Source organism: Corvus moneduloides, chromosome 17 (genome assembly GCF_009650955.1).
Source record: "Corvus moneduloides isolate bCorMon1 chromosome 17, bCorMon1.pri, whole genome shotgun sequence".
Classification (NCBI taxonomy): domain Eukaryota; kingdom Metazoa; phylum Chordata; class Aves; order Passeriformes; family Corvidae; genus Corvus; species Corvus moneduloides.
This window is the reverse complement of record NC_045492.1, coordinates 6,263,743-6,290,650: the sequence shown is the minus strand read 5'-3', so window position 1 is coordinate 6,290,650 and position 26,908 is coordinate 6,263,743. Positions and strand designations below refer to the sequence as shown.

The 26,908-nt window shown below is 50.1% G+C and overlaps 1 protein-coding gene across 4 annotated transcripts in view; it reads left to right on the top strand.

Annotated features, from left to right (window-relative positions):
• Positions 1-21,284, top strand: part of HNF4A (hepatocyte nuclear factor 4 alpha) — a 35,727-nt gene extending 14,443 nt beyond the window's left edge. For 3 of the 4 annotated variants that reach the window (XM_032127112.1, XM_032127111.1, XM_032127113.1), the window contains 9 exons: positions 6,580-6,754; positions 8,588-8,682; positions 10,790-10,896; positions 13,406-13,561; positions 16,474-16,561; positions 17,081-17,236; positions 17,523-17,759; positions 18,424-18,546; positions 19,188-21,284. In XM_032127112.1, the coding sequence (XP_031983003.1) occupies positions 6,580-6,754; positions 8,588-8,682; positions 10,790-10,896; positions 13,406-13,561; positions 16,474-16,561; positions 17,081-17,236; positions 17,523-17,759; positions 18,424-18,546; positions 19,188-19,330 (1,280 nt within the window). In that variant the 3' untranslated portion in view covers positions 19,331-21,284. Of the gene's footprint in view, positions 1-421; positions 2,994-6,579; positions 6,755-8,587; positions 8,683-10,789; positions 10,897-13,405; positions 13,562-16,473; positions 16,562-17,080; positions 17,237-17,522; positions 17,760-18,423; positions 18,547-19,187 lie in introns of those variants that run through there. The other variant, XM_032127110.1, reaches the window with a different exon arrangement.
• Positions 21,285-26,908: the final 5,624 nt, after the last annotated feature.

Sequence of the window (26,908 nt, the reverse complement as noted above, 5' to 3'; positions counted from 1 at the left end):
TAAATACTCTGTTCCTGAGCCTCACCTATTGAGAAGCACAGATCTTATTTTCAGGGAATCCCCTTTAGGTTTGCATACATTTGCCAGACGGGGATATATAGATAGGGCAGAAATAGCATCATGATGTGCCAGTGTGGGAAAGGATTTACTGCTCAACAGATAAAAATTAAATAATTACTTGGCACAGAACAGCTCATGACCCAGAGCTGTATCGGTCTCCTTTGCGGCCATGTCCTGACATAGGAAATGGTGGGTGGAGAGTACATAAAATGGGGACAGGAGAGAGGAGTGGATCTGAGAGCTGAACTTCCCCAGAGTACCTGGTCTGGGAACAGCCCTCTTCTATCAGCGGGGGTCTTCCAGCTATGAGTTGTCTCTCTGTGGAATAGAAATAACAAAACATCTTCTGTAGCCAGAAGTGTTTGAAACAGCCCCACAAGCAGCTGTTGACTCAAACATCTCCCACCTAAAACAGCTACAGGGCTATGGGGTCCTGCTGGCCAGTAAAAGCCATGGCTACATTGGCAAGTTGTCCCAAAACTCACCACGCAAGGATAGCAGGGGGAGACAAGGACTCCCCAGGCAGAAGATACCAGGGGAGACATCATCTCCATCAACAGCCTGTGCCCAGGGAGCAGCCAACTCGTTTCCATCAGAGCCCATCTCCAGGGCAAAGGAAGTGCAAGGTGTCCTTGGCTGGTCTGGCCCTCGACCTCCACACCAACATGAGGGATTTGGGAGGGGGCACTGGTGACCCACAGAGGACACTGGCAGTGAGAAAACAACAGTCAACACAACCCTGGGCGGAAAACACCAAGTCCCACTGACAGCCCTGGCCTCATGAGCCACCTAATGCTCTCCAAACTTCCCTGCTCCTTATCTGCCGCTCTCCCGCACATGCTGCCTCTCTGATTTCTATTCCTGGCCCTTTTAATCCTTCCTGCCTGGGAAGCAAATGGCCTTTGCAGCCTCCCTGCTCAACAGGCTATTGAAGTAAAAGGTTTGTTTTGCTGAGCAGAGCAGAACGGGCCCTGCTTTTACGATATTTTACTAGACGCTGTGGCAAATCCTGCACATATTTGACCTGGTGTCTGTAGCATTTATCTAATCAAAGGGATCACCGTGGCCTGGCCGGGATTGGGACGGAGGTCCCTGGGATGAGGTTATGGAGGGGGCTATGCTCTACTCTTGCATCTCCATCCCAGTCTGCACATCATAAAACCAGTTTTTGGCAAGGAGTGTATCTGCCTAAAGGAAGAGCCATCAGCACATGAGCTCTGGCCTGTCCCTCAGGAGCACTGACTGAATGACTGTTTTCCTGCAGCAAAGGGTCATTTATCACCATTGCCAGGTCAGAAAGCAGGGGCTCTCCCCTGTGCTCAGATTCACTCCTGCAGACCTGTAGCCTCAGGGTAGAAAAGTTGTTTAGAAGTGCTATGTAGGTCATGGTTTTTGGGGGACAGAGGGCTGCTTGAACAATTCTGTGTGCTCCTAAAACGTGAATAGCAAATCATCACTAGCATAACTGCCCGAAGGCACGTACTGGTGTGCAGCCAGAGATTTTGGTGTCACATTGTGGCAGTGATGCCACCAGGGCCAGGGCAGCTTGTGGTGCCAGTGGTGCTGGGGCTGCACTGGGGTGCCTGGGAAGAACAAACACAAGGCACTGGGAGCCCAGATCAGCAGCGTGTGGACTCAGTTGCCGCTGGTTGCGAAACCATGGGGCTGTTTTCAATGCAGAGTGAACTGATACCAAATCATTAATTGCTGGTTCTCTTGTACCATGCGGCCAGCGCCGTTCAGAGATCGATTAAATTCCCACTCAGTCATCTCACAATTGCACTGAAAAATCTCATTTCTGGCTGAAGTGGAGGAGGGATGTGCCATGGGGCAGCCGGGGAGGAGAGCACAGGCATCTCTGGCCCCCACTGCTCAGCACCAGCAGGGTCAGACCCAAGGTCTGGGCGAAGCACAGAACCAGTGTTGGTGCTGACAGCAGCCAGTGCACCCGCAGAAGGAAAACTCCTGCTGCTCTGTTGTAACATGTGTCATGAAACTTTTATGACGTATCAGCCAAAAGCCAGGGCTGGGGGGTGTCTGGCATAAAGTGATTTCAGCTCTGGGACAGGAGCCACCCTGGCAATTCCCAGGGTGTCTGTGCCACCCCTCGGCCCCGCTCGCTGTTCGGGCATGGCAGCAGAATGGGATGTGTTTATAGGGCATCCAGCCCCTGTAAAACTTGGTTTATAGGGAAGTTAAAGGAGTCATACGTTTTACTTTACATAGCAACGTGTAAATTTCCAGGGGGGAGCTGACCTTCTCTGACCGTGAGGGAGAGAAAAGGAGAAGGAGTGGAAGGGATGGAGGGAGCAAGAGAAGGGAAGAACAGGGGTGTAGGCAACCAGTGGTGAGGAAGCCAATGACAGAAGTGAAGAAGAACCTTGTTCTCCTGGTAGGGCTTTTTCCAAGTTTTCCAGTCCAGGTATAATTAAGAGCAACACCAGCAGCTCAGCATCAAGGTCAGTAGCCCTTGGTGAGTGCCTGCTCTTCTGGTGCTGCCTGCACCCAGGAGCCAGGATCAGAAACGCCTTGAGATTCAATAATAAACAGTCAACAAGAATCACTGCTGCTCCACCAAAAAAAAAAAAAACAGCTTAGCAGTATTCGGCAATGGGTGAGATGATTAAAGATTAACCCCCCTGCCTCCTGCCTCCACCCCTCTGGGAGTATAGGCCTTGAGGCTCAGCAAATCCTTTCAGAGAAATATCTGAATTAAAAGACAACAGGTAGGGGACGCAGTGAAGGCAGAGGGAGGCAGGAGGGCCAATAGCCTGGGACAAGGGAATCGGTACAATCTGGCCCGTGTTTGCCGAGGATAATGCGCCTTTCCAAAGCCCTCATAGACATGGAGATGGCAGATTATAGCGCAGCGCTGGACCCGGCGTACACCACCCTGGAGTTTGAGAACATGCAGGTGCTGGCTATGGGCAATGGTAAGTCCCCTCTGTCTTCTCCCCTCTGCTGTGGTGGGATGAGCTGGGGGCTGCAGGAAGAGAAGTCCCTGGGGTGGCCACAAAAATGCTCCGAGGGAGGGCAGGAGTGTCAGATGGGGAGCTCCCAGCAGTTCACTGGAAGGTTTCTGCTTCTCCCGGGTGAAAGTAGAGAGGGGAGAGCAGAGCTGTGTCTGGTACAGGTAGGATGGTGTCCTGCAGCCCAGAGCCCTTGGGAGCAGGCACATACCAGGAGCTGGGTGGAATGAGAGGTCCCCACCAGACATTCAGCCCAAGGAACGGGGCTAGGGCTGAACATGGTGAGGGTCTCCCACACTCCAGCCAAAAGTTTCTGAGTGAAGTGCTGTTGATGGTTTGCCAGACAGAAAACTGACCCTGTGTCTCCAGAGTCAAGAGCCAGTCCTGCTCCAGCAGGAGCTGGAGTTAGGTTTTCTTGGAGCAGAAAGGCATTTAGCACCTGGTAAGGGTGAAAATCACTCTGAGAAGTGATTTAGGCACTGCCGCTGCAGCTGCTGTGAGGCCACAGCCCTTCCCCGGTGCAGTGCTGGGATGTGGGGTGGCATCCCCTTTCCTGGCTCAGCCCCCAGTAGGAAGGACAAGGAGACCTTGAGAGGACAGACAAATGTTCCCATCCCTTCAGGAGGGTAGGATCACACCTAACCCTCCAGAATTCACAGCGCTGGCCCACCCATTTGGGGACCAAAGAGTCTTGGTGATTAAATGCTCAGAGATAACAAGAGATTCCTCTCCAAGTCCCCCCTAAAGTCTCTCTAAATACGAGGTTAATGACTAAACAGAGCCACAGAAAGTGGCCCTCCGAGCCCTTTCCTCCCATGTGTTGTGTCACTGGGGCTGCTGGACACCGATGTCCCAGAAGGGCTGTGCTGGTGGTGTGGACTCTTCCATCACAGCCTGTGTGGGTCTTCCCTGGGTTATGGCTTTGCTCTGTCATGGATGTAACACTGTGGTGCCAAAGTGGCTCTGCTGTGCAGTAACCCCTGCCACTCTGGGTCCCAGCCCCTTCTCCACTCATGGGGGCTGGTTCTACCCATTCAGGTGCCTCGGGGCCAAAAGTTGCCCCCTTTGGCTCTGCTGATACCCATCTGGACACTCTGGGACAAGCCCAGACCTTTCTCCCTCTCCATGCCCCTCTCCCACCCAGCAAGCATCACAGGGGCTGTGATTTGCCCCCCCAGACCCAGGGCTCCATGGGGCAGGGGGACAGGATAATCTCCTGTGACAAGATCCAGTGTGCTGTGGTACTCCAGGGGTGGGTGAGTCAGCTGGGGCAGGCAGCACCAGCCAGCTCCTCTCCTCTCCTCCTGGGCCCAGCTCCAGGCCAGGGACAGGCCTTGCTTCCAGGGCTGTTTTGGCACTGTAGCAGCGCGTGTGCAGGACACACCTCCTGCCGACCTCCACCTGCAGAACCTGGGCCTCTTTTGCTGGCCAAGGACCACATCAGAGCCCAGCCACTGCCCTGAACAGCTCTGCAGCTCCAGCCCCGGGGCAGCTGCTCAGCAGGGACCAAGTTTGCCTCTCACAGGCAAAATGTGTGTTCAGACAGGCTCAGGGACCTCTTGAGTAGCTCCTGTCCCAACACAAGGCTCACCTGTGAGGTCTCAAAGACAGATTTTTTTCTTTCCTCCGTTTACCTTAACCCCAACCACTTCATTGCAGCAGCGAGAGCCCACATTTTTGGCACATATTTGGCAAAATAAACTTAATTGGAAAATTATCCATTAGGCAATATTTTCATTGTTGTTGACTATTAGACTGAGATGTTGCAATTTCTTTGATAAGAGTGCCAGTTTTTCCTGTTCTGTGTTCATCTGATTACAGCATGATAGATTGCTAAAAAGGGATTTATCTGGGCTGTCACAGAGACACAAGTAATGGGATTACAGGCAGATCAGCTCTTCTTCTCGCATCTAAGTCCTATGTTTAGCTGAAACTGGGAATTTGACTTTCCTTCTGGAGCGGCCTGCATCCAGCTGAGCCCTCAGGATATGTATGGAGGAAGGAGGTTTTCAGAGGCAAGCTGCTCACGGGGACAAGAGACAGCCAGGATGGCCTTGGGAGAGCTCAGGGCTTTGGGAGTGGAGACAGGAGCTTAGCACTGGTATTGCTGTAGCTGCGTGACAGGGTGTGCCAGGCAAGGACACAGAGAGGAAGCAAACTGACTCAGAAAGAAATACAGGAGGGACACGAGGAGCTGGAAAGACAGAAAGGCAGGGAAATGAAAGATGCTGCCAGAGGTAGGGAAGGCTCAAGAATTCCTGTGCTCGCTCACTGCTGGTTCTGTGCCAGTTGCTCCTGCTGAGGGGTGGCATGAGCAGGATGGGCAGCACCTGCTGAAATACTAATTTCTCTACAAAATAGAAGCTAAAAATGCAGCTCTGCCCCTGCCAGACTTGCCTTGGCCTCCCCAGCACCCACAGTTGGGGAGCCCAGCTGGGACCAGCCTTTCTGCTGGGTGCCGTGGGAGCAGTGGCTCCTCCAGGGAGAGCTTTAACTGAGTCCCTACCAAACCCAGAAATCAGAGGCCAATAGACTCAAGCATTAAAAATCCCAGCAGGTTTCTATGGCTTTGTAGATCCTGGGTATGATTTGTGACTGGCATTTCCACTGAGGAAGGGGGATGTGCTGATACAGAAAAATGTACATGGGAGGGGACAATTAGATCAACTGAATTAAGGGCTGATCCCTTCAGCCTTGAGGTTTGTTTGGCTTGCTGGAGGGGTTTAGAGTAGCCCTTGTGTGGTTTTCAGCCTTTCAGATGTCCTTTCCTCTAGAGGCTGCTGCAATTCCTCATCCTCCAAAAAAAAGCCCTGCAAGTCCCAGTCTCCCTGGGTCTGTAAGGACCACAAGACAAATCAATGTCCACTGTGATCCTACCAGACGCTGCAAGATACCCAGCCTACAGCCTCCTCCATGCTGGAGTGCCACCTTTTCTTTCTTTAATCAGTCCTTCCTTGTATGGGTAGCCTTTGCCCACATGAGTTTTCCAGCTGAAGTCATTTGAGGTTGTTATTTACCTAAAGTCTTGTTCTCCCAAAGAAGGGCTGTGCAGGCTGGAGCTCTATGCTTGCAGAAGGGAATGGTCATCTCATCTGCTCAGGGCTGTCCTGGGCTCTTTCAGTGCTATAACACAAACATCTCCCTAACAAATCAGCTGCTCACCCTGAGCTGTAATACCTCAGCTTTAACTCTGCATCAGCTTTTTCTCTGGCCACAGTACTGCAGCCCAAAGTGTCTGCAAATCCCTGAGGAATTTTGGCTCTGCCCTGTGTCTCCTGCAAATGGGCTTCCACTTTATCTGAAGGCATTGCTGCAGCCAGGCCTTTGGGAAGAGGGGTCTCACCATGCAATACAGGAGGTTTTAGTGCACTCAAAATGCAATTACTTAAGCACTCAGAGCACCCACTTCTCCTTACACACCCCTCTGACTGGCCACACAGCCAGGCTGCAGCTGCCTGGTTTCTCCAAAAATCTCTCACTGGTAGCTGAGTTAGGAAATGTTGGCTGGCTGTCTCACTGTCTCCTTCTTGCTGTGTCCTTCCCCAACCAGACACGTCTCCATCAGAAGCAGCCAACCTCAACTCTTCCAGCAGCATCGGGGTGAGCACGCTGTGCGCCATTTGTGGGGACCGCGCCACGGGGAAGCACTATGGGGCTTCCAGCTGCGATGGCTGCAAAGGCTTCTTCAGGAGGAGCGTCCGGAAGAACCACATGTACTCCTGCAGGTAAGGACAGAGGGCACAGACACCTGTGGCTCCGACAGAAGAGCCTCTCACAGCTCAATGGCAAAGCCCTCAAAGTGCCGCAGCATGGCCTTCCATCCTCCCTGCATCCTCCTGCACTCTTCCTGACCTCAGCCCTCACCTGGGAGGGGTCAGTGACCACTCTGACTTTGGGACTGCCCTCCACTGATCACTGGGTAAAGACCCTGAGAGGTCTTGCCCCATACTTTAGGGGCCAAGCACATGTTCTTGCAAATGGGTATGGCCAGCCATGGACATGGCCAGCAAGCAGCAGGGGAGAAGCCCTGTTTCAGGGACTTAGCACCTCACTACTCAGTGTTCTGAGTGCAGCACAAACCTTGCCCACTCCCTGGGGACAATCCTTCTCCATCATGAGATGGAAGTGTGCCTGGAATCCAGCTAAAATGCTGTCACTGCCTGTTACATGATGCAAGAACATCTGAGGAGCACCATGAGGGGCAGCATAATGTGCACTCTTCTGAGGATGAGGCACTCGTGTTGCTCCTGAAGCTCATGCACTGCACCTCGTGCCATTGGTGGTAGCCCATGGCTCTCCTGTGCCATCAGCCCCTGTGGCCTGCTTGCTGCTGGCTTTGAGCAGCCCACACGTAGAGAGTCACAGAGGAAAATGAAGAATCCTCAGTACACAGTGTCTAAATCCCATGGGCTTTTTGAGTCAGTTACTCCTGATGGCCTGACAGCCACTTGGAGAGCATGAAGAGCAACATGACTCTAAAATCTGAGTGACGGAAGGAAGCCTGAGGTTTATGAGTGCCTGTGAAGCACATCATCATTTGCACCCCAGGGTTATTTAAGCTGGCTGCCCAGGGAGCCCCCTCACCACAACTCCATCAGAAAAGCCAAGGTGCCCAGTTTTTGGAGGCTGAGGCTTTTATATGCACTACAGAAATATTTTAAAAGCTGCTTTCAGGCATCCATTTGGGAAAACCACAGCTTTGGGGATTTAAAAAGCACAGCAGAAGGAAGCCTTTTCAAAAGCTACAGAATCGAGCATGGCTGGGAGCCCTTTTCCAGCTCTGTACTCCTTTGTCTTTACCCTGCAAGCTGGATCATCCTGCTGTAAATTAGAGCAAATTTGCAAGTGAAATTCATGCTGCAAGTGGCCACCAGGCTCATGAATCACACACATGGGAGATCAGTGTTTTCCTCACCATGTGCAGAGGATTTGGTGACACAAGCTTGGAGGGAAGGAGCTGGCTGCTTCCCAAGTCCTCTCTGAAGTGCAAGTGGCAGCAGAGCAGTTTGCACCCCAGCGATGCTTTCCAGAGGTCAGAGCCAACCTGTGAGAATCCCAGACACTGCCCTGGAGAGATGCGGGGACTTAAAATGACTTCTTAACCTCACAATTTGGCTACTACAACCTTCTACCTCTTCTTTAGATCCCAGTAGATTGGAGGATGAATGTCTTTATTCTGAATTTAATTTACAACAGCAGCTTCCAAGTTGGTTCTGACCCTCCTAGATGACACTTTTAACTTCCTGGGGCTTGTTAGTCCTCCACAGACATCCTAGCCCTATTGGTTACTGAGTAAGACCAGCAGCCTGGGCTCCTGCATGTGACTCAGCTCTAGTCTGTCCTTATTGAACATCCAGAGGTAGAGGGGAGGGCTGAGGTGTTCAGTGCAAAAAAGAAACCACAGGCTAAAGCAAGAGTGGAAAAATCACAGACTGGGGCTCCTTTCTCAGGGTGAGCCTCTGGGAACCTGCTTTGAGCATGTCTTGGAGCTCAGGGCTCTGTCTTGTCTTGCCTTCAGGCTCAGTCTTGCTGCTCCTCACACCTTTCTTTTTTCCCAGGTTTAACAGGCAGTGTGTGGTAGACAAAGACAAAAGAAACCAGTGCCGGTATTGCAGGCTTAAGAAGTGCTTCCGAGCAGGAATGAAGAAGGAAGGTGGGTGACGGTGTGGCTTTCCCCCAGCAGCAGTCACTCACGCTGGCTGCGTATGTTTGAGGAAGCCCTTGCAGCCCAAGGCTGGTCCCAGCCAGGTGCACACTTGCCCAGCCACCTTAGCCCTGTTTTCCCTTCACAGTGCTCTCCTGGGCACAGATCCTGACCCCCACCACAGGGGGATTTAGGGAGAGGCCACGCCTGTATCTCAGAACTGCCCGTGCTTGCACACACAAATCACACCCAGGGTTCTTCAGCTCACTCTTGCCCACACTGACACACACATCACCTGGGCTCCAACATAGCCAGTCCATTGGAGGGGGTATGGGAATGCTTCTCCACATCACTGAGGAGCTCCAAAGAAGGCCTGGAAATTTGGAAACACTTTGGTAAAACTGCTCCAAGTGCTGTTGTCCCAGAGTGACCACAAAATCCACAGCTGGATGGGTGAGTCCAGCAAAGGTCCCACTGACAGTTTGCACCTTTTTCTTCCTAATAGATATATAGGTTCTTGCTGACCCTCTGCAGAGAGTTTAGTTTAGTTTCAGCCACAGCAGAAAGGATCCACAGCAAAGTGGAGCATTTTTGCTATTTAACTCAGTATGAAAAGAGTAGAGATATCCCTGCATGGCCCATGGTCAACCCCCCGGCTTCCCTACCGCCCTGTCTCTGCAGCCCTTACAAGTCCCCATGGCAGGATTCTCCCCTTGTTTAGCCCTGCTTCTCAGGAGTGGTAGGAAATCCACTGCTGGTGACCCTGTTGGTGGAGGGACAAACTGCCAGGAGCAGAGCAGCTGCCCAGCATCCCACAGAGCTCACCCCAGTGATGTCTGCAAAGGGACAACTGGGAGGCTTGTTCCATGTTGTTCCATGCAGGGAAATTAAACCCTGTGCTCCTCCCAGTTCACACCGCTTCAAGGAGAAACTCTGGAGTAAAAGGGTCCTTGAAGACAGCAGGGAAGTACCAGTGGTACCTGGGTGGCTGCAGGAAGACCTCTGAGCAGGAACATTTATTCCCTGTAAAAGGGCATGAGGCATCTCAAGCAACTTCTCTTGACTTTTCCTGAAGAATATAGGAATCCTCCTCTCCAAGCAGCGTCCGCTCATCCCCTGCCCAGAGCCATGCTGTTGTCTGTTAATATTCAATAGAAGTTACATTAGGTGCATGACCAGCTAATACTGAGCAAACATTTGGAAAACATCATGGCGTGACTGAACTCGGGGGCCTGCTACTGATAACAAGCGGCATAACCTTGAGAGCTCCTATTTACAGCCGCTGACTTCAGGGCTTTTCTCCTGGCCCAACCTCATTATTGCTTTTTATCAGGCAGATTTATACATCGAGAACGTATCAATCCAGAGAGCCACCAGCCTAAGGCAGGGACTGTGCTGCTTCCCCTGCCATGGATCAATAGCTTATTTGAGCAGATGGCTTTGAGTGGCGTGGCCAGGGTGAGTTACAGCCGGCCCAGGCCTCGTGACAGACAGAGCAGGCAAATCCTCCCCTCAAAGCCCAGGCCCTCAAGACTAGACCAAACAGGGAGGCATGCTGGGGTCAAACCTGTCCTGGGATGCTTTTACAATAAGGTCTGAGAGAGCTCTTTTGCTCTGGATGGATAAGCAGGAGCAGTTCTGCACTTCCTTCCTTATTGTAGCTTAGACAGAAGTTTTCCAACTACACCAACCCAGTGCAACAGCTTTCTGAATGGAGCTCACAGGAGTCATGTGGGCAAGGAAACCTTGCAGATACTCCTCCATCTCACACATCAGCTTTGGGCTGTATACATCAACATGGCCATCGTTTCAGACCCCATATCATGAAATCAAAAAGCTCAGATACTTTGACAGGAAATTTTCACACTGAACTCTACAGGTGTTTGGGTTCTGAATCTAATAAAGTCTAATAAAGCAAATAAAAAATCAGAACCACCAGATGTAGTCAGCTCTCGCTGGCATCCCACCACAAACCAGACACAGCTGCACCTCCGCCCTGCCTGGCAGGGAAGCTGGGAAACTGCAGCTAAGGAAGGGGAACGCCAAAAGTCTGTGCTAGTTTTCGGTGTGCATTGCCATGAACGACCTGCAGCTCAGCCAAAATCCTCTCTTGCAGCTGTACAAAATGAACGGGACCGAATCAGTACCCGCCGATCAAGTTACGAGGACAGCAGCTTGCCCTCCATCAATGCCCTCCTGCACGCAGAAGCCCTGGCACAGCAGGTACCTCTTCTTTAGCAAATACAAAAGCATCAGGCACTACCTGGCTTGTAGAGCCAGCTGAGTATTTAATAGCTGAGTCTTCAAATTATCATCTCTTTCTAAGTGGCTTATCTGCCAACTCAATGCTGATTTTTCAAAAATCATTTGTTACCTGAAACCATTCCTTTAAATCTCCTTAGTCCAGAACTCAGTTGTAACAATATGCAGTGATTTGTTCTGCTTTAACGGGACACAGGAAGGCTGGAGAGCTGGACAGAAGAAAATAGGGTAGAATCATTGCAATCCAAACAGCTGCGGCTGCCTAAGCCCACGAGGGGCTGGCCTTGTATGAGCAGCCTCCCTTCCCTATGGGCTGTTAGGAACCTTGGATTCCTGCACAGTTTCACGAGGAATTGGTTTCCTGCTTGTTTTATGCAGATACCTTTTCCAGTGCTTGCTTGAAATTCCCTGTTTCCACTAGCACACTGCCAAGATTCATTTCCTAGAGCGTTCACCTTGAAAAGATGACTCTGATTTAAGAAACTGAATACTGCAAATGGTGTACACAGCTCAGTGCTCTCTGGGAGGACACAGGACAGGATGGGCATGCACAGTCTGCAGGGAGGGTTTGTCTGTGAGAACAAGCGATGAGGATGGAGTTGTCCTGGAGGCAAGAGCTGCCATTCTTCATGGGAGCAGGGGAGAAGAGCACTCTGTGTCCTGGGGAAGATGAACAGGGGGTTGAGTTGGCAGTCCATGCTGCTTCAAGGGTCACGCTACCCTGAAGGCTGCCCTGGGAGATGCTCCAGGACAGGACGTGCTGTGCTCTGGGCTCCACATTAGGCTCAGGCTGTAAGGTCCACTTCCCCATGGAGGGGATATGTCAGAAGGGCCAAGGGCCAATCTTGTACACAAAAAGCATATCCAATCTCATCCCACATCTCAACTTGTCCTATGTAGGCCCTAATATATTTATATATCCTATAAAAATAAGATTGGTGCCGCTCCCAGAGGTGTGAGATAATGGGGTCTCGAGCCACCAAATGTACAAGAGAAGGACATTTCCGGGGCTCAGAGTCCTGCAGTGCCATCACATGTAAGCAGGGTCTGCTGATAAAAACCACAACCATTGACAAATCTAGGGGAGCTTCTGCTCTCCCACAGAGCACAGAGAGACTCATTAAACAAGGCAGGCTCCAGCACGGTAATTGGTAACTTTTATGTGCCTGGCTAATTAGAACAAGATACTGCTGAGGAGCTGCTTTCTCCAAGATCTAGGGTCACTCACTCAGAGGTCTTTATTTATTTGCTAAGCCTTCCGGGCCCTCTGATTAGGGTAATACATGGTGAGATTTTTACAATCTTATTTATTCAATAATAGCTGGTGAGCTGGAAAGCCTCCAGGTAATGCAACCTGAAAAAATAAAAAAAAAAATGCAGGTGGCATTTGAATTCCATTTCCTTGGGGAGGCTGGCAGGGTCCAAGCTGAAAATGCTGGCAGGAATAGGACAGGAAGAGCTGATGCTGTACAAGAGCACAGAGGGCAGGCAGAGGGCAGTGATGGGGTTGAGTTAATTGCTTACAGAAGCATGAGGATAAAGTAGTGACTAAGGGCAAATTTTTAGATGACCTGGGTGAGCAGCTATGAATGAGAGCCAGGGAGGAGGTTGGGTGCCTGGTTTGGGGGGGATGTTCTGTCCAACTGTGTGACAGTACTTGCAGACTTGTCAGGCTTGTCCTTTGCAAATGAAATGGGCCCAGTTGCAATCACAAATAATTCGCCATTATGTGGTCCAGCTGTGGCTTGTATTGTGGGCATGTTTGCACTTGCCCAGGTTTGCCAGAAGGACCTAAAAGCCAGTGGGAGGTGGGAGACTGTTATCTTTAAAGTCTGTCTTTAGCTATTCAAAGTGGATGATGTCAAATACTAATGACCTGGTGCTCACAGAAAGCAATGCCAGACCTGGAAAGCTGTGGCCTGGTGTGCTCACGATGACTCAGGAGTGGGGCAGAGCCTGCTTGCCTCCTGTGGAAAGCAGACACGGCAGCTCTGGCCAAGCACTGGCTCTGGAGAAGGGTGGAAGGGGGAACAGTTCTCTGCACTTTGGTGGGACCAAGTAGCTTGTGCAGCAGCAGTAGGTGGACATGTCCTTTCTACTGGCGAGGCCGACTGCCATGCCAGCCCCTCTGTTCCCTCCTGGATCTTGACTGAGCACATTTGTTCAGTGGGAGGAAGATCCTGGCTTTAGGAATGTTTCTTCTGTGCTTTCCAGTCTATTCAGGGAATTACAGTTTACCAAGATGATCCACAGCCTCTGCTCTGCAGCATTTCATGTTCACAGATCCCCAGCTGATCTCAGTTTAAATGAGTCTTGCTGGGTCACCTATTCTGGTAGCTGGGTTTGTGCAACAGAAAAAAGTAATTGTCGATTCTGGAGTCTTCATCAACACAACCCATGGGCTGGGGATTTTCCTGTCTGTGTTTCCTGTGTGGCACTGCCAGCTGAAGGGTCTCTTCTCTCCTTCCAGATATCATCCCCGGTTCCTGTGATCAACGGAGACATCCGAGGGAAAAAGATTGCCAATATTTCCGACGTGTGTGAGTCCATGAAGCAGCAGCTGCTGGTGCTGGTGGAGTGGGCCAAGTACATCCCCCCCTTCTGTGAGCTGCCCCTGGATGACCAGGCAAGTCCCCCCATCCACCCCACCTCGCTCTGCCCTGGCAAAGGCAGTGGGGAGCCAGAGCCAGCTGAGACCTTCAAAGAAAATGCTCATTGTGCACTCTGTTATCCTGACTGCTGCAGCTGATTGGGAACAGCATCCATACAATGGCAGCACAGGCCAGGCATCCATACAATGCCAGCACGGGCCACTTGCATGTGCTGCTAATCAGCCGATGAGCACAGCCAGATAACACTGAGCTCGAATTAGGTCCCATATCAGATGAGCATTTTGGGGTCACCCAGTCATTTATTAATTATAGTTTGCGCAGCACTTTGAAAGCCTGAAGTGCTATACAAATGCTTGGGGTAATCAGAATTAGCATGACAGATTTCTGGCCTAAGGTCTGCCCAAAACTTAAAATCTGCCTGTCTCTTGCTGCTTCCCACCTGGGAATATGTTTGTATCCATGCTCCCAGCGTGGAATTTTGAAGCTAAACACTAGTTTGCTCCCAAGGCAGTAGAAAATCTTTATCCAGGATTAAAAAGCAAGCATATATTTGCATTTAACAGAAATTACTAACATGACATTTGCGGGTTCCCTAACGAAGATAAGCACAGTGGGTTTGGTGTCCTCTGTAGAACTGCACTGCAGGATCTCAGGCAGGAAATGCCTCCTGTGTAAGTCTAAATTTCAGAGGTCTGCAGCAGGTGTTGAAGGACATGATATGTGCCCAGCCTTGACCAGCACGTGTGGCTGTGGTAGCACTTCTGGCAGGGCCAGCACAGGTCCTGTCACAGGTAGGAAGGTATTTCCAATCTGCCCAGGGTACAGTCACAAATCCAGCATGTGTTCTCTTCAGCTAGGACCAGTCTCCAGCTCTATTGGTCTAGGGGTAATTTTTATATAATGAAGAAAAAGGATGTCCAATTGAGAGAATCCAGCTGATCAAAACCCCCTAAATCCTAAATGTGAGCTCTTTAGTAACCACCCAGTAGCACCCAGAGCTCTGGGGAATTCAGTGCTCTTAAAATGGGAGCATGTTTCCTTCTTTTCTATTGTGTGCAAGTGCAAAATCGTTTTAAATTATAAGAAATCTGTTAAATTGCTAAGGAAAGTACAATTCATAAATTAGTGAAACCAAAATGGACTCCAATGGCAAATGCCATTTACACAGTAAACAGGCTGCAGCCCAGCACAGCCCTGGGGCAGCTCTGCACAACCCATCACATCCTTGTGCCATTTGGAACAGAGGCCCTAAACCTGGCCAATAACTCTGCAAACTACAGCAACTTCCACATGAGCTCATTTTACAGCTGTGGGGCTGCAAAATTCCTCAAAGGAGAAGACAAAACCTAAAGATGACACAGTCTCAACCCTGCCTTCCCACAAGGGAGAGGCTGCTCCACAGGCATGAAATACATCTTTTGTAGAAAAGATCATACCCAACCCCTCATTCTCCTTCTGCACTAAAATGTCAAAATTACCGTGTTTGGTGGGGCAAAGCCATTTCATCTCAAAGTTCAAGTTCATCTTCATTGTGTTACAGCTGTCTGTTTATCCTAGCTCACAAATGATGTGAAATGATGTATCTCAGGTTCATCACTGCAAGAACCAATATCAAATGAGATGGTTTTGCCTTGTTGAAATAATTGACTTTAACCCTGCTCAAACAAGCAAATTTTATGGACATGAAAAAGGTAGTTACAAACTGAACCTTCTTGAATTTGAATTAGGCAGGAAATTTCTAAGTGAGAGCTTCACTCCCCCCTGGGACTTGCAGTTTTCTCCTTGTCGAAGTTTCATCAGGTAGGAAAGATCAGTTTTGTGCAGCTCTGGTCATTCCAAGCAGCTCAGCTAACATATCCACGCATGTTTGGACAGCGATAGAGAGAGGCTAGATTTTGGCATCTAGATAAAGATTCCCCAGTATCATGTGTGCACAGTCTTTTTGCAAGGATCTCCACTCTGTTGATTTTGCATAACCTTTTTTACCATCTGCAAAAAAACCCCCACATCCCTCTCCTAGACATCAGCATCTTTCCTAACCAGAGCTCTCTTCTGTGGGTGATACATTCTCCTGGCATTTCTAGTAGGGTAAGACTTCTCTTGGCTTTGTCAGATGCTGAGGATAACACACCAGAAAAGGGGACCATTCCCATCAGGACATACTTTTCAGCATTTCTCTATTAATGTTTAATGATTGTTTTCTCCAGCAGAAGCTCCTGGCTGGACATTAAGAAGCCTCTGTGTCAGGATGTCCAATCGTTAACTTCTCTTTCTGCCTAAATCTCTGAAATTTTTAACTGAAGGAGGGCAAAAGATTCAGAACATTCTCAGGAGCCACTGGAGGGTGTAAGATGAAACACTTCAATCATTAACAGCAGGGGAGAAAAACATCCCTTTGGCTTCCCTGTCCCCAATTCCTGTGGCTGTGGAGGGGACGAATGGCCAGGGGGTGACCCCACCAGCCAGCTGGACATGGGTCCCCATTGAGTGTGATTTCAGTGGGAGCTGGGCACAGCCCAGAGGGACAGCGGCTGTCCAACAGCAGGGGATTGTACTTCTCCCCACTTCCCAGGATGGAGTGTGGTCCCTGGTTCTGCGCTTGGTAGGAGCTGTCTGCAAACAGCCCACTGTGAACATGTCCCACACTGGTGTGAGGTCCTGGGACAGTCTAGGATGGTCTTGCTCATGACATGTGTCCTGAATATGGGATATTTCAGGTGCTGTCTACTATCTGTTGGTTCTGCTGGATTTATAACTGGTTTAGCCCATTTTTTGATCTCTTTCTCTGCCTGTAACTGAAGAGGGGCCCTCACTCCCCATCCTTGAGTGCAGTACAGGAATGCTGAGCTTTCCCTCTTGCTTACATGAAATCAGAGCCTTGTCTCAGTCTCTGCGTCACCCAAATAACTTTTCCCTGCCCTTGCAGGTAGCACTGCTACGTGCACACGCAGGGGAGCATCTGTTACTGGGAGCTGCCAAGAGGTCCATGGTGTTCAAGGATGTCTTGCTGCTAGGTAAAAACTGCACTTCTGCTCCCAGCCCATCTGATTCTGTGACGCTTCCCTGCTGGGGTGAAGGAGAGGGTGGTTCAGTGTTCGTGGACATCCTTTTTGCAGGATGGTGGCTTGAGCTGTTCTGTACTTTAGCAAGCCCAGCACAGCCTTTGAGCGCAGCTAGGCCTGGCTGACATTGACATCAAGGCCACAACATGTGGCAAAGTTGGGGACTGTGAACATTCATGGTGCACCCCGAGGTTTGTGTAAGCAGGCTGTGGCGGGATTGAGGAAAAAGTTCTCACTGCTTGGTCAGCTTTTCCTCACTTGAGTGGCTCCTGTGTAATGAGAAGCTGCTCTGAAAATACAGATCAGAATTTCTGGTGTTCTGAGACAGGGTAGGGGCAGAAGGAGGAACTTCTTAATTCCTCCACCCCCAAAATTATCTCAGCATTAGTTACCTGCATTTTGAACTCCTTGTCACCCTGGATAAGTCTTGAGCAATGACAAGGTGATGGTCTCTGTGCCGCTTCTCCGAAGGAAATGATCACATCATCCCACGGAACTGCCCTGAGCTGGTGGAGGTGAACCGTGTGGCCATCCGCATCCTGGACGAGCTGGTCCTCCCCTTCCAGGAGCTGCAGATAGATGACAATGAATATGCCTGCTTGAAAGCCATCATCTTCTTTGACCCAGGTATGCCCCAGCTTGGTGAGGGGTTACCATTCAGAGGGGACTAGTCTGGGTTATGCTGGCTAACAGCGGTTCTGAGTGGTAGAAATGCTGCCTGGTCTCCTCTCTGGACCAAACTGTTCTTAGAGGGAGGGGAGAAGTCAGTCTAAGAAGAGAAAAATTGTCCATCACAGCAGCCGATGGGGAATCAGAGGCAGCTCACCTCAGGCTGTGCCCAGACTTCATGCTGTCACTGACAGGCAGCCCCCAGGGGAGCAGCCTGGCGAGTTTGCTGTGTGGGTTGTTGCAGATGCCAAGGGACTGAGCGACCCGTCCAAGATCAAGCGGATGCGGTACCAGGTGCAGGTGAGCCTGGAGGATTACATCAACGACCGCCAGTACGACTCGCGGGGCCGCTTCGGGGAGCTGCTGCTGCTGCTGCCCGTGCTGCAGAGCATCACCTGGCAGATGATAGAGCAGATCCAGTTCGTCAAGCTCTTTGGCATGGCTAAGATTGACAACCTGCTGCAGGAGATGCTGCTGGGAGGTGAGTACTTGAGGGTCTGACAAGAGGCCTCTCAGTGTTCCCCGTTTATTGTCCCCTGGAGAACCTCCTTAGTCATTGCTCCCTATCTGGAAAAGTTAGAGACAGCCAGTCTGCATGTCAGCCCTTAACTCACACAAAATCATCTCCCCTGTCCTTGACAGGGGTAACCAAGGGTCCTCTATCTCTCCTCACCTAAACAGATGCATTAGCTATGCTTCTATTTACAGAGGCATCCCCAGCCCTCTGCACATGGATAAGCTTTTCTGTGCACTCCCCAGACTCCTACCAGGCAGCCATTTCACCAATCCTCCTCTGTCAGAAGGGACTCATCAAAACAAAAAGGTCTTAAAGCTCAGGTTGAAAGAATGTGCCAGATTTTCTAGTGGGATCATCCAATGGGACAAAACAAAATGAAAAAGTTCCCACTGTGCTATTCTTTACATGGAGGTGGGACTCAGGAGTATATAACCCTGCATAAGAGGACATGCAGGCAGCAGGCAGGGGTTAGTTAGTTCAAGGCATCCATGGAGAAAAAAGGGAAGGGTGTGCTCTAGTCACCTCTGTACAAGCTGGTCATGCACAAAGCCTTGGACACTTGGGTGGGTCTGCCCATCCAAATTGTCTCCTGCCATTGTGGCAATTAATGTCTTATCCATGTTCTTAGGCTCATCGAGTGAAACGCCGCACGCCCACCACCCCCTGCACCCTCATCTGATCCAGGAGAACCTGGGAACAAACGTCATTGTGGCCAACACAATGCCTCCTCAGATGCACAACGGGCAGATGTGTGAGTATATCCAGAGAGACAGAGCTCCCAGGAGAAACCAGGAGCTTTTCAGGGTGCATGTGGAGGTAGTTTCTACCTTGCACAGAAATTTGCAAGCAAGACAAAGTTTCTGGTAATGAGCATGTGAGAAATTCCTATGCAGAAAGGAGGGAAAGACAAACAGAGAGGTGGGTTAGATTAGATTAGGCCAGACTAACTGATTCAACAAGATAGTCCTTGGCAGACAGTAACTTTTACATAGCCCTTAAGGGATGAATGATCCCATCCAGAGCTTAGTGAAATCAGTGGAAAGGCTCCCTTCCCTTGAGTGGTTCAGACACACCTCAGTTTGTCCTCTGCAAAAACACAGGAGAATCTGGCCCACCACATGGGGCCACCACTGGGGACCTTGTGCTGAGATGACCTTGGCTGACCAAAAATGTGGTCAGTCCAGGCCAAAACATCAGCAGCTCTCCTCATTTGATATTGGTTATTGTGGTTCTCCTGGGGCATCAAACCATGCCTGAGTGTCTGGGCTGCCCTACAGCAAACACACGAGCCCTTAAGAGCCTCTGCTGTGCTGACACCTGCACGACTGAGGACAGATCTCAGTGCTGTCAGGTTTGTGAGGCCCTCTTCTAATTTGGTTTCTCCCTCTTCAGCTACTCCAGAAACTCCACAGCCTTCTCCACCCGCGAGCTCAGGACCAGAGCAGTACAAGCTGCTCCCTGGAGCCATTGCCACCGTGGCAAAGCAGCCCACCTCCATCCCACAGCCTGCCATCACCAAACAGGAGGTCATCTAGCAGCCCACACACCACCTTTGGAAGACCATGTGGGAGAAAAGCCTGAACTGACTCTGCCACTGTGAAAAGAGAAGCCACCCAGAGGTCCCTGGGCATGAACACACGGACTTGCTTATTGGACTGACCACCACCAGAAGCTGTCTGCCTGCAGCTACAGACAGCATGTCCCATGGGCAGCCCCGAGTCCCAGAACTAAGGCTGAAGCCTTGCTGAAACCCTCAGTCCTTGTAAGGAGAGCCAGATTCCTGCCTCCCTCTGTGGGGAGGTCACAGTGACTGGCTGGGGATGGGCTGTTGCCCCACTGTCACCTCAGTGCTGGTTCAGCACACACCAGACCCCATGAACAAGCAATTTCCTGTGCATTGCGAGTGGAGGGCTTCCCTCCCACGGCCGTGCCAGCCCCCCTGACAGTCCCCAGTCCAGGCAGACTTGGTGGAGGTGGAAGCTCCCCCAGGAGCATCACAGCAGGTGAAGCACATGGGGTTTGCCCAGGCAGCACTGGCAGAACCGCTCCTCAGCCTTGGCTAGTCCCAGGTCTTTGTGTGGTGTCACCCTCCAGCACACTAAGCCCCCCCAGCCAGGTCTAACAAATCTTTTCAGCTGATGCTGGGGCAAAGTTTGGCCCGCCAAGATACTCCACTGCCTTTTGAAGGGTTTTGTTATTTCTGTGCCATGCCTGCCCTCTCACCACAATGCTCAGAGAGGCAACCACTGCCAAGCTCTTCCCTTGCACCACTCACTGCCTCCTGGGAATTTGAAGGACCATGGGATTCCAGAGATTTCCACTAATGGGATGGGGTGACCCCCTTTACAGGCTGGCAACACTGCCCAGAATATCACTGGTCCAACTACCGCTACTCAGCAGTCAGAAGAAGACCACTGGATGCCTATTTGGGAGGAAGTGGGCGAAAGATGTAGGAAGGGGAGAGACCTATGAGGGTGAGAAGAGCTTGAGCCTCACAGATTGGACCAAGTTCTTGGGCTTCCCAACTGCTGAGAGCATTGGGACCCAGGATCTCAGTTCAGACCCAGCTTTAATGCTAGGATATGCCATACAATCTACTTCTCCAGTGCAGTGCCACTCCTTCAGCTTAGAGTGAGTGGCTGATAACAGATTTATAGGTCTTCCTAACATGATAAGAATTCGTTATGACTCATTCAGACCTCAGAGTGTTTGAGAGCACCAACTTCAAAAATTCAGTTCTTGGAGTCCTGCAGACAAAAGCGACAGAGGTCAAGCAATAACCCTGTCTCACCCAAGCCCCTTGGGTCTGCCCCAGCCTTGGGTCTGCCCGCCCTGCTCTGCTCCCTCCTGTCCCTGTTTCTCTGTGCCTGCCTGTGCCAAAACCCTGCAGATCTGACCTTTGGTTTACAGCTGGAATCAGGAAAGGAGCCCTCCTGCACCCAGCCCCTGCTTCTCCAGGTGCCAGCAGGGCTGGAGCACCCAGAGCCCTGCACCACTGCAGGCCTGAGTCATTTCTGGCCTCTTGGGAGGATGAGGGTGGTGGAACCACGGCTGCCAAGAGGTCTCTGGTGGGGACAAATCTGAGCCAGCTCAGCCAGAGGAGCTGCAGGTCTGTCCCTTGATTTCCAATGCAAAAATGAAACACCTCGTGCTGGCGGTGTCAGAGGTATTGTATGGTCTCAATGCTGGTGGCATCGTACCAAGTAATTTATTGCAATGATGAATCCAATCATTTTCTGTAAATTATTTTGTAAATCACATTGATTATTTATAATTGGGAGATTAAATGAAAAAAACCCCAACCCTGTAATAACCAGGCTGTCTTTTCCAACTGCAGCAACCTTTTTTCCTGTACGTAGACATACCTTGTGGGGAATCCTTTTTGGTCCATTTGCACCAAGTATTCCTCGATATTGTACATTAATTTTTGCTGGTTTCTGCCTTCCAATGGAAACAGAAGAATATTTCTTCACAGGAGTTTGTATTCATTAAAAAAAAAAAGAAAAAAAAAGAAAAATAAATGCAAAAATATTTTCTAACTTTTCCCAGACAGATGGATTTCTTTCTTCTGGGAGGATTTATTTCAAGTCGAGGGGCTAACCTCCCTGTTGCTCTGAGCACAAAGCATATGTGTATAGAGAAAAAAAGCCCAAACAAGTGTTTGATGCTGTTGCCAGCTGTTACTATTTCCTGGCAAGCCCAGTGCTAGCTGGTGTCTGTCCTGAAGCCACGTGTGCTGGAATCGTAAGACTGAATGACAATCCCAATTTTCATTAAAAGAAAAACAAACATGAAGAATAAATATTTGCTTCCATGATTCCAGGGAGCTTAAAGGCTTGAAGTAACCACATTCTGAAAGCCAAGCAAAGGATACTAAAATATGTTATTCACATTTCAAACATGTTCATTTTTATATCCCTCTTGTATTTCAAAGGTAATTTCTGAGCACTTTGGGGTGGGTGATTGTGCTTTGGTTCAAACACAGCCACCCTACTGCTGGCAGCAGGTGAGAGCCAGACTGAGCCTATGGGGCACAGTAAGATGATCAAGTGAAAGTCAATTTATCACTGGTTGTAAAGGTGAAGAAATACACTGGCAATTAGAGAAAGCTCTTAATGACCTGCTTTTCTGACCATGGGAGCCTGTGCTCAGCTGTAGCATGCCCAGGAAGAGAACAGGAAGAGGGGAGAGAGGTGTAGATGGCTGTAAAGATTAGGTCTCTGGGAAGGAACAACATCCAGCATTTTCAGCTCTGATCTGCAGCAGCTGGCCCTCATGTTCCCCCATCTCTCACCTCTGATGAGAATTGAGGTGGGCAGTCTTGTTCCAGGTACAAGGGATGAGAAGCAGCCTGATTTCCCATCCCATTGGCACATCCAGTGGCTTCCCAGTGAGTGTCATGCTGGTGAAAACTGTCAGCAGGGATGAGACCCAGACTGCGTTTGTGGACTGTGTGGAGACAGCATTTAGAGCCTGTCTGTACTCTGAGTCAAGGATGTGGGAGAATAGGACAGATCTCAAATAACATGCCCTCACTACCTGTGCACCTGTGATGATGCAGAGCCCCAGCACCACTGTGAATGCTTGAACAAGGGAACCAAAGGCAGTCACAGGACATGTTATCCCAGCACACACAGGACTGAGAGGTTAGTCCAGTCAAGAAAAAGAAAAGGAGTTCGTTCATTCTTTTTAATGTGGAATAAAAACCCCCTGGGACTCCTCTGCTGTGATCCATGGTTGGTTTTACCTGGGTATGTGCCCTAAAAACTCCACATATGTAATATCAAATCTTTGAAGCAATAAATTCTCCTGGACTCCTTCCCATGAACTTCTCTATCAAGGTTGCCCTTTACCTGGTTAATCTTAAATCAGTGCAGTTCCTACAGGAGATTTCTTATTGCTGGATTCAGCTCACTTGGAAAAAAAAGCCCCATGAACTGTCCCAGAAGCAACCTTGTCCTTAATTGGCATCCTTGATCCCAGCTCTCACCTCTTTTGTCACTCCAGCCTGGAATTATCCTGAAACACTGGTCTTGCCACTCGTGCGCTGTGTTTTATCCTGCTGGATTCCTTGGAGCCACAAGCAATGTCCCATGTCACAGGAGATGGCTGCTCCTGAGTATTGGCCTTTGACACACAACTTCCTTACACTGTTTTTGAACACAAGAGCTTTCTGTGCCTGCAGCTCAGCCTAGGGATGATTTCCTTGAGAGCACTATCTCCGGCTGAGGAATCTTTTCATGATGTCCAAAGATCTGTGAAAGTGGTATTTTTAGGTCCTTTGGCCACTGTGAAATGCATTCTTTTCATATTCCTTATATAACTTCCATCTGAAAGAGCCAGCAGGCTTTGGAGCCTTTTCCACAGCTTTCATATCTCAGTGGGATGGGGGGGGGGAGGGGAAATGGCAAACAAGTTTTATGGCCTGCATATCATCTCTGACAAAAGCAACTATTGCTGCTATTAAACTTACAAGTGCACACACAGGCACAGATAGTCATGAACACCAAGAGGCAGCAGGGACAGCTCAGCAACGTGGCACTGCTGAGCCAGGCAATTCCATGTGCCAGGCTGGCCAGTTCCCTCAGGGCTTAATGCAAATATCACCAACCTGTTGGGGAACTCGGGCCACACACTGCACAAGCCCATTCCACTCAGAGAGGCTGGAGGAGGAATGGTAAGGTGTGGGTATGTTTAAAATCCCTCTCCCCATTCCGAATTGAGGTGTGACCCTGACAATCATAAACACACCTAGCACCTGAAAAATTGCCAGCCAGGCCAGTAAAAATGGCAATATATTGTCAGCTTCGTTATGTGAGAGTGAGCAGCAGAGCTTGGCACAAACAACACTGCAGTCACGACCTGCAGTTCAGGGTCCTGTGAGAGAGAAGAGGCTGCTGGGACCAACAGAGTGCTCCCAGTTCAAGCCCGGGAAAGAAGAGCTCTGAGTCTAACCTGGGTCTGGGAAAGAAGGTGGTTTGGGAAATTTTATTTCCTAGGCTTACTCTGGCTTTGGATCTGGAGTGATGCCAGTCTTGCCTTATCATGACCAACATCCTCCAGAGGCCTGAGGGCACCCCTAACCTGGAGATCAGTCATGGGTTACACAAAGCCCCGGGCTCTGCTGCCAGGCTCCACTCCAGCCCCTCACGTCTGGTGGTTCTGCCTGGCTGGAACCTGCAGTCCCTTGTGACCCCATGGATTCACAAAGACCAGGGACCCCTTGCCAGCCTGGGGGACCCCACACCAGATGAGGGATCTGGTGGAGCTGTTGTGATTCCTCAGCTCCTCCTAGAAACTGATCTGCACAAGAGCTGCCTGAAGGAATGCCTGAATAGACACCCACCACAGAAAACATCCCAGGTCAGACAGGAATTCCTCTCTGCTGCTGCCAACCCAGGTGTCAGCACTGGCTGGAACATGACATGTTCCCCCTCACTGACCGGGAAAGTCATTACAATAAGGTAACTCATAATACTCTGTTCCTTCCCAGGACTCTCCAAAATGTCACTGTGCCTTAAAAACATTTATTAATTAATCCTGCTGACAGGTTACTTACTGTTAACCACTGACATGGAGCACACTGGTTCATGCATATCCTAGAATCCACTCACAGCAGATTTGCCCGGACAAGCAACTGAGAAAAAGCTTGAGGCAGATGCAGCAAAGAGAAACCTTAGTGCCAGACCCAGAATGCCTGACTCTGAACTACAGCACTTCCAGCACAGATAAAGGATAACCGCTGGGATCCTTGCTTCTCTCTTAGCAATATTTTAATGGGTGGGATTACAGTGGCATTTTCTCACCTGGGAGAGTACACAGGAGACCTGCTGTGCTGCACACCCATGGAGGAGGCAGTGGAGACAGCTCAGCATTCCAGGCTCTTAATTTTCCATTGAAATCCTACTATTTCTTGCATGCAGCTCCTCCCCTCACAGTCCACCAGGCAGCTGCATTCCTTCACCCCAAGGACATGCAAAGATATCACCCAGGGGTTACTCCAAAACCCAGCCCTGCTTCACTCCTTCCCACTGATGGGCTTGTGATGAACCCCAGGCTGAGAGCCCCAAGAGCAGGAGCACCCAGTCCAACCCAGCAGTGCTTCCCTCATTCTGCCCCTGGAAAGTATCCTCCACCATTTACAAACTGGTTTCTTGCAGGAGCAAACCTGAGTGTTTCTACTGTTCTAACAGCTGCAGCCTGTGCCATGGAGGGGCTGCAAGGAGCAGTGCCAAGGTCCCTGGGCAGCACCATCACAGCCTCTTGCAAGGGTTAACCCTGCCAGGGACCCATCCTGCCTCGGAGACAGCTGCTCTCCTTCCAGTGTGCAAGAGCATCGTGAAACACAGTGAAAGGGAAAGCTCAGTTCAGAGTAAACTGGGCGTTGGACTAGGTGACCTTTAAAGGTTCCTTCCAACCTAAGTTATTCTGTGATTCTATGAAATTAAACTACAGAAATCCTGTAATATTTAAAACATTCAGAGGTCCTGCCAAGCGCATTCCTCGCCAAGCTTTTGCAAAAACACTGCTGGTCTTAAAGCTGGTAAAGCCAAGGAGAGGGAAGTCTTCCCTCAAAGCCTGGGCTGGGTAAGGCTGTGTGTGTGTCTCACCACACACTGGGCTTTCTGGGGGTCTAACAGCACCTTAGCACAGCTTTAGGTACCTGGGTGGTGGGTGCCTGCCTGTGTACAGCTGCCTTGGCAGCAGATGCCACAGATTTGTGTGCATTTGCACATTAGTGCCTGTTTCCATAGTTGTGCATGTGGGTCTGGCCTGCCATTTGTGCGTGGGGAGGGCATGAGCAGAGCTGGGATGGTCTCCTGCAGCGCGGTGTGTGCTGCTCCCAGCTGAGGCTCCCCTCTGTGAGATCCTCTCCTCACACCACCACACGCAGGGTGACAGCAGGCATGGAAGCCTGTCCTGGAGGATGCACACTTCCAGGCTTTGAGTGGAATATTTATGGTAATTTGGGGCATATTTTCCTAGTCACTTCATCCTTTGAGCACAGAGGAACAGCTGTTGGATTGTATCACAGCCAGGCACCATGTCTGGAGCCTGGTATGGCCCTGCCTGGGGGGATTAGTAGGGACTGCTGCTCCCTTACAGCCCTTTCCATTCTGCTGGATTGGTGCAGGAGAAGCAGCTCAGGCTGGAGATAGAAGCCTCCACACTCAGGCAGACCTTGTCCAGCACTGCAGCATGAGTGGCTCTCTGCTCTGATGCTGAGTTGCCCAAAAGTGTTGTGTGGTTTGTGGGGCCCAAAGTTTCCACCTGCAACCCAAGGACCAGAGCCCCTCCTGGACTGAACTGCTCACAGATTATCTTTATTACAGGACTGTTATGTTTGCACAGTTTAGTGATTTAATATCAGTTTAAAGCTTTCTCTGTGAGCAGTGCTGTTTGAAGTCATGCTCTCGCTTTTCAGCCTCAGCTTGCCAAGACTGTAAAACGTTTATTGCTAATGGTGGAAAAGCTTAAAGAAGCCAAGATAACTTTCCCAGGCTGGGTATTAAGACTGGGATCGGATAAGTAAATAAGTGAAGAGTATTACATGGACTTCATTAAATATCAACCAACACCAACAGCCACTCATTTATAACACAACGGCAGAGCATGGGAGCACCCAGGAGCGGAGCTGAGAAAGGTATGAATCACATGTGATAGGAGAGATGAACATGAGAAGGGCTGGATTCCCCATGGGGCTCCACTTGTGGTTCCCAAGGTCACAACATAACTCCTGATGAAAATTCCTGCAAAGACTGTAGGCTTGGACCTGATGGAGTGCCAGGGTTGGTGGGGTTCATCTCCTCTCAGCTGGGGAGGGTTGTGGGCATGTGGTGCTGCATGTCCTTCTCCCTTCTGATGCAGTGGACAAGGACAAAACTCTCCTTCCTAGGAAGGAGAATTTAAATTCAGGCTACAGCTATCACGTCTCCTGGGACTGTCAGTTCCTGGATGCTTGTTTTCAGTTTTTAGCTTTTACTTCCTTATAGACAGGTTCTGCCTTTACTGGTTTCTAGTCACAGGATGCCAACATCAGGAAGAGTAAATTACAGAAGCTCTTGTCACAGTTCCTGTGATTTCTTGTGCCAGTATTTTCAAACTCCCCCAAC